The sequence below is a fragment of the Macrosteles quadrilineatus genome, unplaced genomic scaffold (genome assembly GCF_028750875.1).
Source record: "Macrosteles quadrilineatus isolate MER2022 unplaced genomic scaffold, UCM_ALF_1.0 Scaffold_2__2_contigs__length_208266976, whole genome shotgun sequence".
Lineage (NCBI taxonomy): Eukaryota > Metazoa > Arthropoda > Insecta > Hemiptera > Cicadellidae > Macrosteles > Macrosteles quadrilineatus.
In genome coordinates, this window is record NW_026542595.1 from 129,105,353 (window position 1) to 129,124,980 (window position 19,628).

The window sequence follows — 19,628 nt, forward strand, 5'->3', positions numbered from 1 at the left end:
GACTAAGATCAGCTTATTCTCAAGCCAGGACCTTAGCAAAATAAAAATCAAGGAAAGCTGGATCCAGTTTTGAGCCACCAAAAAGCTACTGACTTTTTGAATTGAACAGGTTACCTACTAATACCTAGGCAAGCACAATTTAATGTGAAAGTAGAAAAATAAAATTGATTGATTTTTTATACCTAACCAATGAAAGGGAAAACTTAATTCCTAAACTTATAATGGGAAAAGGGAATGGTCTTAATCTGAAGTAAAAGTTATTGACCTCGGAGTTTTTACAACTGAAGTATAACCATCAAAAGATTTTGGACTTAATAATCATACATAGAACAATCTAAAAATATTACATACCATACGGTATTTGATATTATACATGCTCTATTTTTACGAACAATGACTAATAAGCGAATATACCAAGTAAAAATTCTGAGATAAAAAACTGCAACTGTTAACAATGAGTAATTAGACAATGAACCATGTAAATTTTCAAATTAATATTTAAAACAAAAGGCATAATGTTTGCATACAGCAATTTTAATTTCCTTTTTCGGACGCATATGAGCGTGCTACACAACAGGTAGATTTGAAGATAAAACTATGAATAAAACTGACATATGATGGGCTTTTCACTCTTTTCCTGTTAGTTGATTGATACTCTAGATATGTTATTTACAGTTTGTTCATTATTTTTTTTAGTTATTCTTAAAACATCGACATGTCAGAAGAGCCAAAAACAATCTGTAAGTTTTTCATATTCTCAATATACTTGTACATCAAATGTCTGCTTTGAAATTTTTCCAACACATGCCAGTGTTGTTACTAGAAACCTTTTTTATTTGGTTGCAAGCAAAAGTGTTCGTCAAATCCTTTAAAATATTTATTAAAATCTTATTATAATAATAATTTTATTAAGTAGGTGAGGTTTCTGTAAAACTGTGTGTCTGTATGACTGGGCAAAAAAAAAAAAAAAAATTAAAAACTGAGTTGGTAATTTTACGCAAAAGCAAAATAAATCTATGGCTATTTCAAAAAATCTAAAAATACACCTTTTAATTTTTTTAGTAACAATAATTTATTACAAGATAAGTATACTTTGCAAAGGTATTTTAAGTTCTTATTCATCAAGATCCTCAATAAAAATAATAAAATCAATATTTATGTGCATAGTTATGAAACCAGAGGTACAGTTATAATATAAAACTTTTTATTGTTTCATTTATTAAGAAAAACTCATAAAATAACTAGTCTAAAATATATAGATAACACACTCTCGAGTAAAGGGAAACATGACAGAGCACATCGGAGTTTCTAGCACAAGGTTGTCAAGTACGATAAACTAAAAAAAGCCATAACTCCAAAATTTCAAACCATTGTAAACTTACACTCACACAAACACACTATCATTAACCACCCCACTTACCCGATTAAAAGCTATCGAAAACTATCGATTAACCATTGTACCAATATTTGCCATAACCTATAAACCCATGTAGCCATCGCAAAACTGTTCATGAAAAATAGGCTGGGTGGAAAGGAAACTCAAGACCTATTTTTGTTTGTTGTGTTTGAGCTAGCCAGCTGGAATGCTGCCAGTAGTGAGTAGTCCATGTGTTTAGCTTGTCAAAACACACAAGGCCACATATCTTCTGTTATCAATAGTACACACCAGACCTGAGTGTAGACCTTCAATTGATTACTATTTTCAGCTATTATCAACTACTCATAGTTTCCGTGAGCTTCGTCTTAAACAATGGTTAGGATGTGTAATAATTTTAAATCTAGTTTTACTTAATACAACCATTAAGTAAAAGTGTAGAAGACCGCCACACTATACAATCTCGGGCATCAACCCTTCGAAGATGTTTCAATGTGTCAGAGAATTTCAAATAAAAAAAAGCCTTTATTTAGCAAGCGTTTCTCAGTTACAAACTGCTTTACAGGATAACTCTTGTCATTTAACTAATACTAAATCTTATAAAGTAATACTAAAATCTTAAAATACAAACACAATTTAAAAAAACATTACAGTAACATAAATGATTATGTTTGGCATAATCTTAAAGTAGTAATATTAAAAAGTGTGTTATGTGTTTTATAACCACATATATCAGAGACTCTAAACACATATTAACAACATTAACAAACAATTTTAGTAGAGAAGTGGTATTTTTTATCAAAATGGATATATTTTTTTACCCAGATTTCCTTTTGATAAATGCATTGAAACAGAGCTATTGCAGATTCATAAGATGAAACGCCAAACATAACTGACCACCGGTAATATTATATGCCTTTTCCTGAAAGTAGTTGTTTCCAACAATGTCAGTACCGGAACTTTAATTAGTTATGTTAACTCGTTTAATGAGTTTCTGTGATGGGGACAGGAGTCAACAATCAGTAAGTATTGATGTTTTAAAATCAGCTGTTTACTATAAAATAAGTTGATTTATTGTTGAAGAATTGAATTAATTTTGATTATTGAAAGTTTACTGTGAATTACGTTAGTTTTCAAATGAGAAATTTTTTACGTACTGTAAATCTAATCATCAAGTGCAAGAGTTGATGGCCATTTAGTGTACACTCCCAAACCAATTTACCCACTTGAGCTTCACTCATTGCAGAAGGTTCAAAAAATGTATTCATCTTGCGATGAATATCTGCATCAGATGTGTCTAGTAGCCAAAAAACGCATCACTGACCTTATCTTGTGTGCGATGGGAGATTCAATAATTTTTAAAATTTTCTAGACACACAGCGAAGCGTACACATCAGCTATAGAGGTGCAAATCATTCTGCTCACCAATGATGCCGGTAAATAGCGAGCCGCCTTGTAGCGGTGTACACGCAAACTGTGAAGCTATACGTCCTTACTTAAAAAACAACTCTTGTACCATGCAAACTATCCAAAGAACACTAATAGATGATAACTGATATTTAAACGGTATGTTTTATATTGTAGCAATCAATCTACCACTAATATCTAAAAAAATATAATGAATTGTAATATCAACATTTTATTTGTCTAGGGAAACTACGATGTTCAGATAACGTATATAGGTTCATGTGGTCAAAATGGAAACTATTCAGAACAGATGGGATTCGTCCAGACAAGAATGTCAAAGACTAACAGAACCTATGCCTGTTTGAGTGGAATTTTTGCACTTCCCTATGGACTCAGTGATGACATGCAAGTAAGAGTTAACCGAGTTAACTAGGGGCATGTAAAGACATAAGTCCCTAAAAAGCTCAAAATGGAAAACTATTTTTTTTATTTTTAACCAAACTAAGAATCAAATTATTTATTATTCAAGATGGATATGCTTGTACACCATATTTTTGTCTAAAAAAGTCGCTCTGTTTTCTTTGGTTGTTGTTATATATATATTATTATATGAAATCCAACGTTTGTCCTTTATGTTTTAATAAATGACCATCCGATCGTGATGAAATTTAAGGGAAATAAGTACAATACAAAATGAACAGTTTTTTTGCCACATTTCGTAACATCTTTGACTGGTAATATTTTATAGTTTAGGGTTCCATTTCCCAACTGTCAAAGCCAATATTGACACAGAGAACACAAAAATCTTTGTTTTGGGTTTTGGTTTTCAAAAGCCTCAATTTTATTATAGATAACGGTATTCCTGGTTTTAATATAGTATTCAGTGCATTGTAGAGTTACTGGCTAAGAAATAAACCAACTGCGTTTATTGTATACTGGCTTGGAAATAGCACGATCAACACAGTAAACACAAAACAGCTGTATGTGGCTTTCAATGCTACTTTATGGAGAACATTTTACGTTATATCTAAATTTCGGTTGAAATTTTGGGAGTTCCACTATTTTTGACCTTTAATTTGAGCCCTCTCCCGTCGTTCTACGACATCCCAGTCGCCCACAATTTTGACGCAAAGGATCGGCTTACGGAATTCCTTTCTCACACACTATTCCCGGGTAATTAATATATAGATTATTTGCACCATCATTTCTGTTGGAAAATGTTCAATTTAAGGCGATTACTTATTTTAAAACTCATATAGTGAGTGCTCTCTCAACTAGGTGTTCTATTAATTTTGTGCATATGTGAATTATCTCTATTGTTTTCAGGAAACTTGGGAGTTGTTCGTCAAAGGAAGCACAGGAGGTTGGAAAAGATTCATTACCTTCAATAACAAAAAGGCTTGCTCTGATAAAAGAAGATTGTATCCGAAATGGTTTAAAATGCTAAACATTAAAGATGTACCATGTCCTATTCCTCGTGTAAGGCATTAGATTATGTTACTTTTTAGCCCTTCAATAGATTATCTGTAAATTAAGTCCTCAATAAGCTCCTGTTGCGATGAAGCGATTTATTGGTTTTGGAGGAGACTGAGCCAAATATTGCTATACTAATAAGGAACGTCTCTAGAACTACCATAAAAGCAAGGCTAAACTACTATTTTTGGATTAGAATTTTGTGATAAGAGATTGTTGGAAGCCTAAATTTAAGGCCAAGCTTAGTATTTCTATTATGGAATGACATTAATGACCAATGAGTTAACACTGGTCATATTCGTTTGACGTTTTTCAAAATGATCTACCTCTACCAAAAAATTTTCAAATTATATTTTAAAGTGTATAATAATAGCAGCTCCTCAGTGCCTTTCCTTGAACAAAACTACCCTAAAATGAAATCTTTTGTTTTTTCTAACTGTTAATTACATAAAAAGTACTGGTACCAACTTTAATGTTATACTTTAATGACTTTTTTGTTGTATATTAAATATTTTTTTCCAGGGTAACTACACGGTTGACTGTGACAGAGCAGCAGGATGGAAGTTTTCCCAAGCCAAAACACTAACATATGGAGAGTATAAAGCTATAGTCAATTTTTACCACAACAAAGAAAACATTGGATGCACTGACTTTCGTGCAAATATCGTCCCTATGGCAGATGAAATTCAATGAATTTTCTCCACGTTCTAATACATAAGGTCTTCGTACGTAATAAATTAATACCCCTCAGCAAACCTGCAGACTAAGCGAATTTCCATTTACCTGACTGGATTTCTTCTAAAATATTCCCTAAATATTGTCAGATTTATTTCCTATTTAAAAACATTAGTTTTAGTGAGTACTTAGGTTTGCTGCCACAGGGAAGATATTGAGGTGTGTTTTTTATTGCAATATTGAAAGCTTAGTATGAAATAAACAACATTTCCAAATTTGGTAAAAATATATCCATAAACAAGCAAACTACAACAGTTTATTTATTCTCCATAAGAATAACATGGGAATTTCGAATTTACAATTTTTATAATTATCTCCGTAATCGTTGGGCATACAACAACGCTTTAACATACAATTTCTTTATTTAAGCTCTACAAAATGGTTAGTAGAGAAATGATGAAATATTGTGTTTTTAGGGTTAAAAATGGGAAATTTATTTTTACAATATAAAACCCCCCATAACCCCGCATTCTCATATGATAGTCAAATCTTGTAAGTTGACTATTTTGTACATCAATGTAAATAAAAATATTATCTGCAGATTTTTTGCTTTTAAATATACGTTAACTACATGGTTTAGTAGACATTGGACGTTTCTCTTCAACAAACTGATATAAGAGATCAAATATTTAACTATAATAAATCAAATTTAATTAATATCTTTTATGAATTCATTACATCAAAGCTGGATTAATTTAGGAATCAAGTTATAGGAATTCAACGTTGAGAATCAAATTAAACAGAAGAAGCAAATATTTGGAATAATTAGAATTAATACAGTACAAAAACATGATAAGAAAGAATACTTTTCATTCAGGTAAATTTTATTCTGCCACTGACCTTTAACCTGGGTACGTTTAGACTAGAAAACTTATAGTAGAGTATAGAAAAGCATACTTCATACAATACAGTATTAAAAGAAATATACAACTTCTATCTGGAAAATATATTGAAACACTTACCCTGTCACCTACAGCTCATTTTGATGCAAAACATTCACTTTTAGCCTAAACTACATCATACGAACCCGAAAAGAAGACAAACTATGAAAACCATCACTAAATGCCCCATGGTAAAGCACTTAAAATCTATACTTTGTCTAAATAGTCAACTTGTATCAGTAAATGCCACATGTACACCACACGTTATCACTGATCTCACTCACACACTCTCACTATACTATCTGTACACACACACAAACATACCATGACTCTTGTGGTTATAAATAGAAGTTTCTAAGGTTATTCTCTTTACCCAATTATCGATTTTTAAACAAACACATGAAACAACTACTGAACACAGTGATATAAAGTGGGCAAACATTAAATTTTCCTTTTACAAATATCTTCCTATTTGTATTTAGAATTTTTTCAATTAAGTATAGGTAGTTGTGTACCAATTTTCATCCTAAGTTCAAACAAATTTAAATTTTAGTTTCAAGATAACTTTGATGGGACCATAGTTGTATCATCTTTATGGGTCAGCAAAAGGAAGTTTTAAATATGATTCCAACTTTTTAATGAGAATTTTGTTGTTTTCTGTTATTTCTTGTTATCCATCCAACATTATTAATTCTTATTGTAATAATATATTTGGTAAAATATTGCTTGTTCTGTGGCATTTTAACAAAAAGAAAAGGGTGGAAATGGTGAAATAAACCTAAAATGAGGGAAAGATATTTACAGAACAGTATTCTAAAACATAACCTCATTGGAACCGAAACAGGCATAAGAATTTACAAAAGAATAAAAAGACTAACTTCAGTACCCAAAACTCCATGATGGCACCTAAAACTGTCTATGTCAAACAGTGGTAATATTTGTGTTCATCATAAAATGTGAAATTTGGAATAAAACAAGGTTAGAATCAAGGTTGACTTTTGGAGAGACAAATCAAACAAGATTATTTTAAAAATATAACAAATTCAAACATAACCTCAAGTATCAAACATGATTATGTAATCAGCTGTGATAAATACTTCCAACTCCCAACTTATTGATTTCACTTGAGTTAAACACTAAAATAACTACAGTAGATTCAACTTACTCATAGGTTTCATAATGTGATGAGGACAACAACCTACGAGAAGACATTTTTCCTGTCTAAACTGACATGTGACTAATCATAAACAAAACAATCATTGTTGTGACAGAACAGCTGTTCACTTGACACACATTGATCCACTCAAACAGCTGTTTATCTGATTAAACTTACACCATGTTTTGGCACATACATCTTGTTTTTATGGTAGTTAAGGAACATAGAAAATAAAAGGTATCAGCAAACTGACATGTACTTTCTTTTATTAGTTTGTCAAAAATTAAGTATAGATTTAAGTACAGAAAGTTATTATTAAGTACAAATTTTATTATTGATATAGTGGGTAAGCGGGTGGGAGTAATTATGATAATTGTAAAATTACAAAAATTGGAATACAACTTTTGAACCGAAATTTTTACAGCATTGGAAGTTGTACAATTTTGTTAAGAGTTAAATGGAGTTTAACATACTAATTTTAATCAAAATCGCTTGAGCAGTTTTTGTGAGAATCATATTTTCTGTTATTTTAAGATCTTTTATGGGAAATCACCATTAAAGATCAAAACAACAAATAATTAGAAGAACACCTAGGGTAACCATAGGATTAGAGACTAAAACAATAATTTACAAATAACCCACCAGGGTTAACAGGAAACGAGTTAAGAAAAGTGTGAAGTTTATATGTACCAAGAAAATTGTGTATTCCAATCATTCACATACGGTAGTAAGAAAACAAATTCTGCTTCTAGCCAAGTCATCTATAATATTAAAACGAAACAGTGTTTTTTTATTTCACGATTCTGAATCAACCACACGACGGATTTTCATGATTTTTGTGTTGAAGGAAAGATAATTTTGAGAACTAGGGAATGTCGAAGCCATAATTTTTTTTTTTTTTTTTTTTTTTTTTTTATATAATAACAGTTTTTCATTTTATTACAATAGAAATTTTACAAAAAAGAGTAGAGGACTGTAAAATTAGAAATTAACAATTAATTTTTAAACAAAAAAATTTGGAATCCCAGCTCCATCTTCAAATTCTCTCGCTGACCGCCATTTCTTTCTTGTTCTCCTCAAACACATACTGGTTGACCTTAAAACAGCACAAATTGTTCTTGATCTTATCCAACTTATTACTAAACTGTATGGTTTTTTCCACTTCTCTGATAGTTTTTCAGCCATAACCCTTAAAAACATTTGGAACTCATTCCCAAAAATTCCATCGACACTTGTAACAAGAGGAGTAAACGATGCATGTCGTTGTTCACAAGCTTTAGTATATTTTCGTTTTTTTTCATCTTCAGCTTTCTTAATAACTTGTTGATGAGGGATGGAGACATAAGATGGAGCATCAGTGTCAACGACACGAACATCAAACAATGCCTCCATCTGAGTCTCCCATACGCCTCTACAAGCTAGATCAGCTTTCAGTGCAGGTTCGTTGAGATGACTGCCTTCTGCTATCAAGGGCTCTTTAATGCAGTTTCCCCAAGCTTGTTCCATCATGCTACCTATTGTGTCTCTTACTTCATTGTGTCTTTTTATTATCAGACCTCCATTTCGACATTTTAGAGCATGCTCTGTATTGAACTCGTTTCCGCATCCTTCACATTTTAATGGGAGGTTTATTGGTGTTTTCCCATAACGTAGAGCAAGAGCATCTCTAAATTCTTGTGGGGACATGTCCAGATTAAGTTTCTTCAGAGGCAAGCATGATAGCCAGCATCCATGTTTTGCTCTAGGTCCTGCATTGCGCATAATAATTTTCTGCCGTTTTTCTGAGAAAGTTTCCAAATGCTGACTGAATAATTCTTCTTCCATGGATTTCTTTACTTCTTTACATGACTTAATCGATAAATTTAGGGCATATTCATGTGAATCAAAACAAAATTTAGTTTTCTCTTTTAAACAAGATGTAAGAATTTTGCATCCATCTTGAGATGATTTAAACATATAATTTGACTGCTTTGTTGGGTCTATTATTCCTATTCCTCCCTTTTTTACTGGTAAATGTAGAATCTCACATTCCTCATTGCTTACTTCTGAACAAAATAGATTTGGAAAAAAAGATGTCCTAATTGCTTGTTGTATAGGTAAATACGTTTCAGATTTAGTTTCAACTACCCTTTGAAAAAAAGTCCATTCCATTTGTGAAGATTTAGTCACTACAGTGTAGGCAGATTGTGGATATTTCTTTGCAATATTTGCCAGATTGTCAATGTTTTGGATCCATAAACCAATTTTTTCAGAAATGTGTTTATTTTTTTCCTCTTCAGAACCTATATATCCACCAAGAAATTGGCTACCTTTACAAATTTTCATACCTGATATTTTCCTTTTAAATTGTTTGGAAATATTATCATGATTAAAAATTAATTTTGTTTTATTAACTTGAGGAAAGTACCCATATTTTGGACCTAATTTTGAGAGCTTTTCCCACCATTCCACAACATCATCAAGGGAGCCTTGACAAGAAGAGTCATCTGCATACCAAACTTGAGATGTGTTTGGCACTCTTTTTAGTTCTTGTATTAATGGAAGTGTTGCCAGACCGTATAATATCATTGATAGTGGATCTCCTTGGGTAACTCCTTCTTGACTATACAATCTTTGATTACTTCCTTGTAAAATTAAATCTGAGCTACATTGGTAAGTATTATAAATGAATCTTGCAGCCCTTGGCCATTGGACTCTTGCTTGCCATAAAGCATGAATTCTGTTTATTTTGTTGAAGGCATTATCTGCGTCTACCAGGATCATACACCATTCTTTGTTGGTATTACTATGTTCACTATATTGCTTTCGCATGAAATGTATTCCTCCCTCTATACCAGATTTGAGACCTCCACAAAGTTGATCTGTACCTAATGCTTGTTTTGCATCATCGCCAAAAGCTAAAATAATGCATTTGGCCAGAATGCGTCTGAGACATTCTCCTATTCCAATGGGCCTCACACCTGGACATTTGTCAATTGCAATAAGTCTATTTGCCATCAGAGCTCTTATAGTGTGCCATGGTACTACTTCTCCATTTAATTTCATCGCCAAGGTGGCTATGGCTGTTCTTAAATAAGTACTCTTTTGTCCATGACGCAATAAGAAATCTGTCCAATTTTCGGATGAACTTCCTCCTGGACCTCCACTACCATGAAGTTTTCTTGCTATCTTTTCTACATGTTCTGCTGTTATTTCTGCATTTTCAAGCTTTGGAATTTGGTCCATGCCATCTGGTAATTTAAGCAAATTAATGTCAGGAATTATAGCATTTGGGTGTTTTTCTTTCAATACATCATAAACAGTGTACGAGGTATTATCAATAGTTTCTTCTGGATTAAGTAAACCACCTATATTCTTTTTATTTATCTGTCTTGAGGCTTCCTTTATTTTACCTTTTTGAACTAATTTATTAAAATAAGAGTCTTTTAACTGTTCATATTCGTCAGAGTCAAGCTCATATTTTGTTTTCTTTAAAGATTTATCACATTTTAGTTTTGGGTCCCAGTTTTTTAGAAATTGAGTTTTAATTTTTTTAAAGTCTAGCAGCCGATGCTAAGATTCTAAACTAGCTTTTGGCATAAAATAATTTGCTTAACATAACAGCTGTAAACATTCAGCTTTTGTGTCACAAATTCAGCATTTGGATAAACATGTAAAGACATACTTAGGGTTGACTTATTTATACTATGTGTAATGCTAATCATTGTTACGTTCAATTCTTCTGTAAGAGGATGATAGATTAATTAAATATACATAGTAAAATACTAGGGTGTTCAAATTATTTTTTAAAGCAATGTTTGTAATCTTCGATTTGTTTTAGAGCAATATAATTTGTTTTAACTAACAGCTGGTTAGTTATAAAAATGCCCTGTAGAACTATGAGGTTATTTACTCTGATTTTGTCATTGATTATAGGAAATAAGTAAGATTAGTAGACCACCGAGATAAGTAACACCATCGATGTGTACAAGTCGAGGCTCTGTACACGAGTTAAATAAAAAAAGATATGCAAATTATTTTACTGCTCAACTTTTTTGGAAAGGGTAGGAAAATCACAATTTTTACATGTTTTAATTCATCTTGGCAGCTTTTTGTTTACAATCAATGTTTTTGAATGCTTGAACTTTGTTTGGATTAGGCCTGGAAATATTGATGTCATAAAGATGGAGATCAAGAATCCTCAGGAATACGATTTTAATTTACCACTACAACCTCAGACGGGTGTTATCCAAAGATATACAGATGAATGACACAGATTGATCACAACGTCATCATTGACCTAGGATACTGCAATTAGACTAACCATCCTTTTATGAAATCTAAAAAAGTTGTTTGGCGTGTGTTTAGTTGTGGTTACGTTTGGAGGCGCTGAATATTTTATAGTTTAAATAAATGAATATGGGGAATTACGATGTACATTGATTCAATGAGGGTGGTTTAATTATCAAGGATATTGGAACTGATAACGGAATGGATAATAAACATAGACAATTAATTAATTACGTCACTAGCTCTACTAGCGTTTTTACTTTTTAAATTCCTTCAACATGTGACCAATTCTTTTGTTCAAATTTCAAATGAATATTATTTTTGACTCAGCTGTTACAAAACAAACTAATATGTTGTTGTGTTTACTTCTCTTTGTTTACACTTATTTATTTAGCAATTGATGCAGTGAAATTGACATAAAGGATGTGTGTGGACGATTCGTTTAATGATGTCAGGACACCAACGTTATAATTATGTGTACTGTGAATTTTATTGGATGTTTTCGTTTTATTTGAGGGAGTTTCAATTCAGACCTACTGGAAATTGTGTATAGTATGAGTAATTGTATTGTGGTGATATTGGTTAATATGCATTTTATGGAAGGTAATATCATTGACTTCTCAATTGATAATTACTCTTTCTACTGTAGGCTGCAATAAAATTTATCTTTATACGTGTAAACTAGCTGTCCTGAATTATAGGCCTACACCGTTTTAACTGACTACTCCCGTACGTAGGACGGGCTAACACCTCGTCTGATCATTAAATCTTAAATACCCCATACTGACATGATATTTGTTTTGATTTTCAAATCAATGATTGGTGTCAGTGAAATTATTTCATACATGAAATAAATTAAGGTATTATTCTCTTCACATTGCAAAGCACAAATATAGCAGCTAGCTACATACATCTCTTGAAACAGAAAAAAACTAAAGTGATTTATCGAAAGTGGGATATTTTATAATTAATGAACAGTCTATAACTATCAATGAGGCATGATATTTGTTTTGAAACACTTACAAAATCTTTGTAGAAAATGGAAATATCATGATGAAAAGTATGTCGCGCAAACTGAACGAGAATATGAAAAACACTGAGATCGAATAGACTTCTTATCTATACAGGTGAATTACGCTAATTAGATTAATCTGCAGTACAAGCCCGCATTAATCAACGTTTTAAACACAGTTTGCATGTGATTATAAGTCAGAAGGCTAATTGTTGTTTTATGGATAAATAAAGTTAAATTTATAAGTTCCATAACATGAAAATAGAAATATTCCCGCCGCAGCAAAACCTGCTGACTAAGTGAATTTCCATTTGTCTGAATAACTCTGAATTGATTTTTAATTTAATCTATTTAAATTACATTAGGTTTAAAAAGTACCTAGGTTTGCTGCTACAGTACAAGGAAACTAATAAGTGTGTTTTTTAGTAAAATATTAATAGCTTAGTATAAAAAAGAGATTTGCCAAGTTTGATCAAACTACATCCATAAACAAGCAAACTAAAACATTTTACTACATTCTCCATAAGAATAACATGGGAATAAAAATTTTTATTTTTTTTATTTTCTCCGTTACCAATAATTGTAATTGTACAAAAATACTTTAATATAATAATTTTTTTAAGCTCTTTAAAGAGGTTTAGAGTGAAATTTTGTGTTTGGAGGGTCAAAAATGATAAAAACGAATTTTTACCCCATAAAACCCCCCGTAAAACCACATTCACATGATTCGATCATGCTGGTTTGCGAACTCATTCAAGTTTATCCTACCTTACCTCTTTAAACCAAATTTCATCATAATCGGGCAAAAATTACTCAAGTTATCACGTTCATAGACGTATATATATAAAAATTTGAACAAATGAGGTTTTTGGCTTCTGGGGACATCAAAATGAAAAAGTAAATTGGTCCCTGGCCTAGGTCTTACCATGCCACCTACGGTAATAACTACTTCCCTATAGGGAAATTCGCTAACATCACTCAAGTGGGTACCAAAGTGAGACTGGAAAGTTACTGATAGTGTCAAAAACTACATAGCATTGATATGCTGTAGTTGAGTACATATTTGTGAAAAATCTTGGTCTTTCTCATAACTTTAATGGCTTTCCTTTCTCCATTGCACCAATCTCCATTAACTTAATCATTACTTATGTATGGGAATATTCCTATTAGTTTATTTTCAAATGTTTAGCGCTAAATAAATCCTGCCTAAAAAGTTTTACAAATAGACATTTAAAACAATTTTTTAGAGGATTTCAGGATTTGGGCCTGGTTAAAAAAATTAAAATATAGCCAAATGTGCGATGAACTTTAGTCTTATTCTAAAGACCCTGATTAATTATAAGCTAAATTTGATAGGCTAAGTTTTATCTAATTTAAGCTAGTTTGAAAAGTTTATGTAAACTCAAGACTGTATCAAATTAGATGGTAAAGTAAAGACGACAATGCCCTAAATTTGTTTATAATTTTCACTGTTTACATAAGATATTTTATGTTAGTTTATTCCCAGACATATTTTACACCTTATTACACAGAAAACAATTAAAACATAAATTTACTGAACTATTGGTTTTTAACAATGTAAATGAACTTTTACCAACTCCCGCTTAAAATGTTTTAAGTTTTCTGTTTCATGCACTAAATCAAGTTATTGTGTTCAAGAGCTCAGGTTATTCATTGTGAAAATAACTATTTTTTTTTCAAAAAAAACTTTAAGAGCCAAAACAGTTTGTCATGGCATAGAATTTTATTTTAACTAAACCGCCAGAAATCTTGACCAGAATCAGTTTAAAATTAATTAATTCACAATACAATTACTGTTTCTTTAGTAAATTGGTAAACAATTGAAGATAAGTTATTAATTTTAAAATAGTGTGGTTAAATTAAATGAATCATTGTTTTTACCCGTTTTTCATGACTCTTAAAACGCATAATTGTACAAACGTATTGTAATAAAATACAATGAATAAGTGTTTTTATGCAAAATTACCTGATCCAAAAGATATGTTTTTAGGAATTAAAGTCTCACTCTTAAATCAATATCTCCTTTTAACCATGTAATGTTTATAGAAAGATACAATTTTTTCACTGTAAAAAACTATTTTCATAAAAATTTGTATGAGTCATTGCATGCTAAAAAACACAATTAGGATTAAAATTCATAAAATAAAAGAAAATCGTGCAACGAGAATAACTGCTATCAAATAAAATACCTTTCATAACAAAACCTAAAAAAATTCCACAAACAAAACTAAAAAAAATAAAAAATAAATGATCACCTGTTAAAGAGGTTCGAGAACACGAAACCACCACCAGCTGAGTTGAGTAAGAACTGAGTCTAGAAGTCTGTCTGTTTGTGAGTTAATGACCTAGACTCAGCTGTTCCATTCACAACTAGCCAGTTACTGGCCACAACTGAATGACCATCAATACAAACACTACTACAATGTGTGATGTTATCACTACTCACCTTCAAGATCAGATAAGAAAGACAGCTATCTTTTATCCAAGGTAACCATGTTTAATGTAAACAAATAATCTAATATCTTAAAAACTGAAAGTAGGAAGTGAAATTTCAAAGAGAAGTTTCTGTGTTTTGCTACAAAAAAATATCCCGGAGGCCTAAAGATATGAAAATTGTCACAAATTTTACCAACAAAAGTTACCAAAATCTGGGAATTTTTTTAGTAAAATTTTAAATAAAATAATAATAAATATGATATTGCTGCAGTGAGAGATGAGATGGCTATGTATTTGTTATTAAGTAACGCTAGTGTTACAATAGACATTGTCAATACAACTGTTTTCTTGAGTTAAACATGCAATTATCTTTATCTTTTAACTTGTAGTATAATAAAATGTTCGGCAAAGTCAAAATAGATTTAACTCTCCAGTACATGCAAGTTCACTTTAGATCGAATTACCAAATACCCCAATCTTACCCACATTGTTAAATGCAGAAGTACATCTTTTTTCATACCATCCAAAATGTGGCACTCCAAGAATACAAATAAATCTCAAAGGTTAGAATTCATTTCTTACAAATTTGTACTCAATATTTAATATCTGTAACGAAGCACTGTCTCTAGTCCTTGTACAATATTTTAATATTAGTAGTCCTAAATAGTGAACTCTATGACATTTTCCTAAAAAAAGTGCTGAAATGAGTAAACCTGAAGACATTAAGAAAAAAAAACAGTAGCTTTTACAGTAGGTTTGAAACTGGGCCCAGCTGTCCTTTGTCTTTTAGGCTTTTTTTAATAAATCGTCCTGGTTAATGAAATAAACAGCTGATCTTAGTAACAAAGCTACACAGATCATCTCATTCCATTTTAAACTCACATTCAGCTTAAAATACGCTGAATCTCAAAGAAATAAAATTGATAGATATTGCATGACAAAAAGTGCTGAAAGTTGTGAAAAGCAAGACTTGATGTAAGATGTAGATATTGCAAGACAAATGGTCACATAAGGAATCATTTGACCTTGACCCCCTTGTGTCATATTCAAGTGTGGTTGACCTCGTGCATATGTGCTAATGTGATAGTGAAGTTTATATTTATACTCTGGTAGTTCAATAATTGATTTTAAATCCCCCTGCCACAGCAAACCTGCAGACTAAAGAAAGTTATATAAACAAACACCTACCTTAACAGAAGAACTGGTATCTTCTTGCAGTTGCGATGTTCAACTCACTTACACAGTTCAATTCACTCACTTCAATTCACTATTAACAATTCACTCAATCATTTACCGACATTTGTGGATAAAACACATTTCGCACATATTAAATGTTTTACTCGTTCTGCGTTTGGACCAGAACCTAAAAAATAAAATACAGTGTTAGTATCCACTTTTATAGAATGTTCAAAATTACTGATGTAGGGTGAGCTAATTTGAATCTTATATAAAAAATAAATAAATAAATGTCCATTAAGTTTTTGAATTTGAAACCCATTTTATTGTATGTTGTTTTGGGCAAACAAAATTTCTTAAGAGGTTGGCGGCTTCTTTTAACATAGAATTTGTACAACTACATGGGATTCATTAGGTATAAAACGATTCTGCGCTAAAACCTTGACGAGTAAACACAAATAAAATTATATTAGTTTATTATTTCAAATATTCTAATTAGAAAAGATGCAACTTCATTCATTTAGTTGGTGCTCCGCAAACTATTTGAGAAAGTGTTAGTCATATGACATCCTTAAAAAAATTTCCCTAAACTGATTCAGGCCAGCTTCTTGGGTTGGAAGATTGGCCAATCCAAGTCAGCCTTCAGTAGATTGTGCTTTTCACACTAATAAGGAAGTCATTTTAGAGATTGAAATTCACATCACAAACTCTACAAGTTGAAGCTGTTTGAATATTCCAAAGTCATGAATTTTTTCTCTAATCAATTCAACAGTAAATCTTAAATTTGTGAATTCTACATATTGCAAAGCATTCAAGCTGTAACTGTAACAACGGTGCTTTAATCATCATATTTATGAATTTTTAAATTCAGCAAAGATTTCTGGGTTTCTAATCAAAACTTCTCTTGTACAGTATAACCTTAAAAATAGTAAAGAGTTGCTTATTTATACTTCATTTCTTACTTTCTTAGCTTATATCTTGTGGAGTTAAACCAACCAAAAAGTATTAGGAAAATATTTTACTTTGATAAGAAATGGAAAAATCAACATATATAATGCCAGATCTATCTTGACATTCTCAATTCATTCCAGGAAAAAAAGATATTTTCATTTAAATAAAACCCATCTTAAAATTACTTTTACTAACTTTTTTGTTACCTAGTTAGAATGAGAAAAAAAATGAAAACTTGTAATTCAGAAAACAAAATATTCCTTTTAATTTAACATAACACGAATGTTAAATATAATATAAACCTATAACCCCCATTAGAAACTAGTGTTACTAATTGGTTATAGTCACCCTTGACATTACATAAAGCACCAGTCAAAGCAACAGCTAATCATAAAAAATAAACCAATACTATGTTTTGATGACAAAGCAGAAAAATAACAGGAAAAAGTTTATTTGTTAAAGTAATATTTAAGTGCAGACATAAAAATTAGTCTATAAAAAATCTACATAAGCAGAAGTAGTATAGTAATTATCATACCTGCTACTTTTTATTTCATCAATGAACTCGACTACAAACAAGCATTGAAACAACTGGCAAAGCAAACCATTGACTGCGGAAGTTAACAGACAGGTTTGTTGCGAAACCAGCTGAGGTTGATGTAATTAATACCTCTTGTCCATTCGGCTTTTTAGAGGAAGTTAGACCCAAGGTCATACAGATTTATTGTCAATTACAAATTTTTTCTCTGAAAAATTATGCTTTAATAATGTGTACACTTTTTAAAAAGTTTTGTATTGGTTAGTTTTTGTGAATAACTGAAACATTTCATTTGCACAGCCGTTTAGTTTACCTTCCATAGCACTAAAACAGGAATAAGTAAGGCAGTAGAACACCAGATGTATTTGTGCCCAAGTCATTTGGTTTTTGCCAATAGTTCTGGTATGTTTGAAAAATATTTAAAAGGACTTTTCTGAGATGATTAGTTTTACACTTTTAAATTTATGACATTGTTAGTTAAAGTTATATTTAATCTATTATTCTTTTTTATTCCTGTAGTTTATTCTTGATACCATTGCATTTTTAAATATATTTATCTGCATGCTACCGATTCAATTAGTTAAAACTGTATAATGTCTAAGTAACAATATTTTTGTGCTGACAAACCATTTGTGGTTAATGCACTTTTATAAATTATGTAATGGAAATGATTGTGTTAAATAAGTTTTTGATTGATTGAAGTAAATTTATAAATTCCAGGGACCTTTGATATCAGTAAACAGATGTTAAATTATTACGTAATATTACAAAATTCTACAACTGTTTTTCTATTGAATTGAGTTACAATATCAAGTTCATTGTGATAGAATTTGCTCTTTCAGTTGTTCTGTAAATATTGGAATGTACATATTTGTGCTCGATAAAATCTATTGTTTGATAAATAACCTTGTCTGTAGTCAGTCTGACAGAGTTAATTTTTTATCGCTTTACTTTAGTTTATTAGTTACATTATTTTCAAATTCCATTTTTTAGTTTTTTTTATGAAGTTAGTGGCCTCTTTTACCTTGCATTTGCCCATTCACATGGGCTTCAAAGGCCTGTGCGTAGAATGTTTCTAGCAAAACAAGAGGTGAGCTGGTAGAGTACAAGGGTGAACCGTACTAATAAAAAGTAGTGGCAGTTACCAGGATTGTTGCCTAAGCACAAAGTCCATGGTGACTCACCAACTTAAATTATATAGACCAAGTACAGAAGTGTCAGGGTAAAAAAATGAAAAAGTTAAGACTGTTGTTACAAACACAAAAGGTATAATGGGAAGTAAGTTGGATGAGTAATAGCTATTTACCTTACAAGTGTAGTAAGAGCGTTTTTACATCACGCAGGTGAATGTTGTGCAACGAGCGGAAGCGAGTTGCATAATTTACCGAAGTGATGTAAACACGCTCTTGCGTAACGTGTAACGTACAAGATTTTACCTGACCCGACAATATACAGGAGGTTACGAACAATATTTTTCATTATCCATTTCAATCATCTTCTAACAGTAACGTTCATTTACAAACAAAAGCTAGGTTAGGAAAATTCTTCAAAACATAACAATAAAATTCAAGTGCACAGCTGATTTCTAGCGTTGAACGTCGTTGGCTCCATAGAGGTATATTTCTTAAGTTAAGCACTCAATGTTATTTAAATGGGTTTCATTACATCACCGAGTGAGTTTTTTTCAACTTTACATCACTCGAGAAGTAACGAAGTTATATACATCACGCTTGGGATAGAAAAGTTTAACATAGCGGGTTAGGTAAAAGAAAAAACAACACGTGCTCTCAATTTCAATGAACACAATTGTTGGTCCTTGTACACACAGTTAACACACAACTGTTGTTAATTGTCTCGCACTTCTATATTTTATTTTAATCTGTTTTTAGCATAGGGTGTTTGGCTGACGCTGTAATTTTTATGGTGATGGTCGTTTGGAACTTTTGTGTTAGTTTAAGTTCAATATTTGTTTGTTTTATGTAAGTTTGCCTTTGATTAGTGACGTAGCTGTCCGGCTATGAACTTCATACCACACAAAGATGTAATTTCAAAGATTGCCTGAACATGTTTACCTTATCCAAGCTGTACTTGGTCATATAAAGTGATTTAATCTAATACTTTATCAATTCACCCTTAAGTACCACTGTCTAAGTAGATAAATAAACAAAATCTATAAACAAAGGTCTATAAACGAGCTT

At 31.3% G+C, this 19,628-nt stretch overlaps 2 protein-coding genes across 8 annotated transcripts in view; one reads left to right on the forward strand and one right to left on the reverse strand.

Annotated features, from left to right (window-relative positions):
- Positions 1 to 19,628, reverse strand: part of LOC128987109 (organic cation transporter protein-like) — a 41,472-nt gene that overhangs the window by 16,944 nt on the left and 4,900 nt on the right. The window contains exons 1-2 of one of the 6 annotated variants that reach the window (XM_054407811.1): positions 17,431 to 17,512; positions 15,954 to 16,128 (exon numbers count right to left, since the gene is read on the reverse strand). Coding sequence is in view for 1 of the 6 variants with exons in the window: in XM_054407807.1 (XP_054263782.1) it covers positions 7,037 to 7,083 (47 nt within the window). In the remaining 5 variants the exon portion in view is untranslated. Of the gene's footprint in view, positions 1 to 1,420; positions 1,506 to 5,952; positions 6,124 to 7,036; positions 7,115 to 14,584; positions 14,708 to 15,953; positions 16,129 to 17,430; positions 17,513 to 19,628 lie in introns of those variants that run through there. The other 5 variants (XM_054407809.1, XM_054407808.1, XM_054407807.1 and 2 more) reach the window with 5 other exon arrangements.
- On the forward strand, positions 661 to 5,186 carry LOC128987112 (uncharacterized). Of its 2 annotated transcripts, none has more exons than XM_054407818.1 (4): positions 661 to 740; positions 3,027 to 3,191; positions 4,109 to 4,261; positions 4,778 to 5,186. In XM_054407818.1, exons 1-4 carry the CDS (start codon positions 663 to 665, stop codon positions 4,946 to 4,948), a joined length of 567 nt encoding a protein of 188 aa, XP_054263793.1. In that variant the 5' UTR covers positions 661 to 662; the 3' UTR covers positions 4,949 to 5,186. The 2 variants fall into 2 exon arrangements, with proteins under 2 accessions (XP_054263793.1, XP_054263794.1); XM_054407819.1 differs by lacking the exon at positions 661 to 740 and adding an exon at positions 2,350 to 2,397.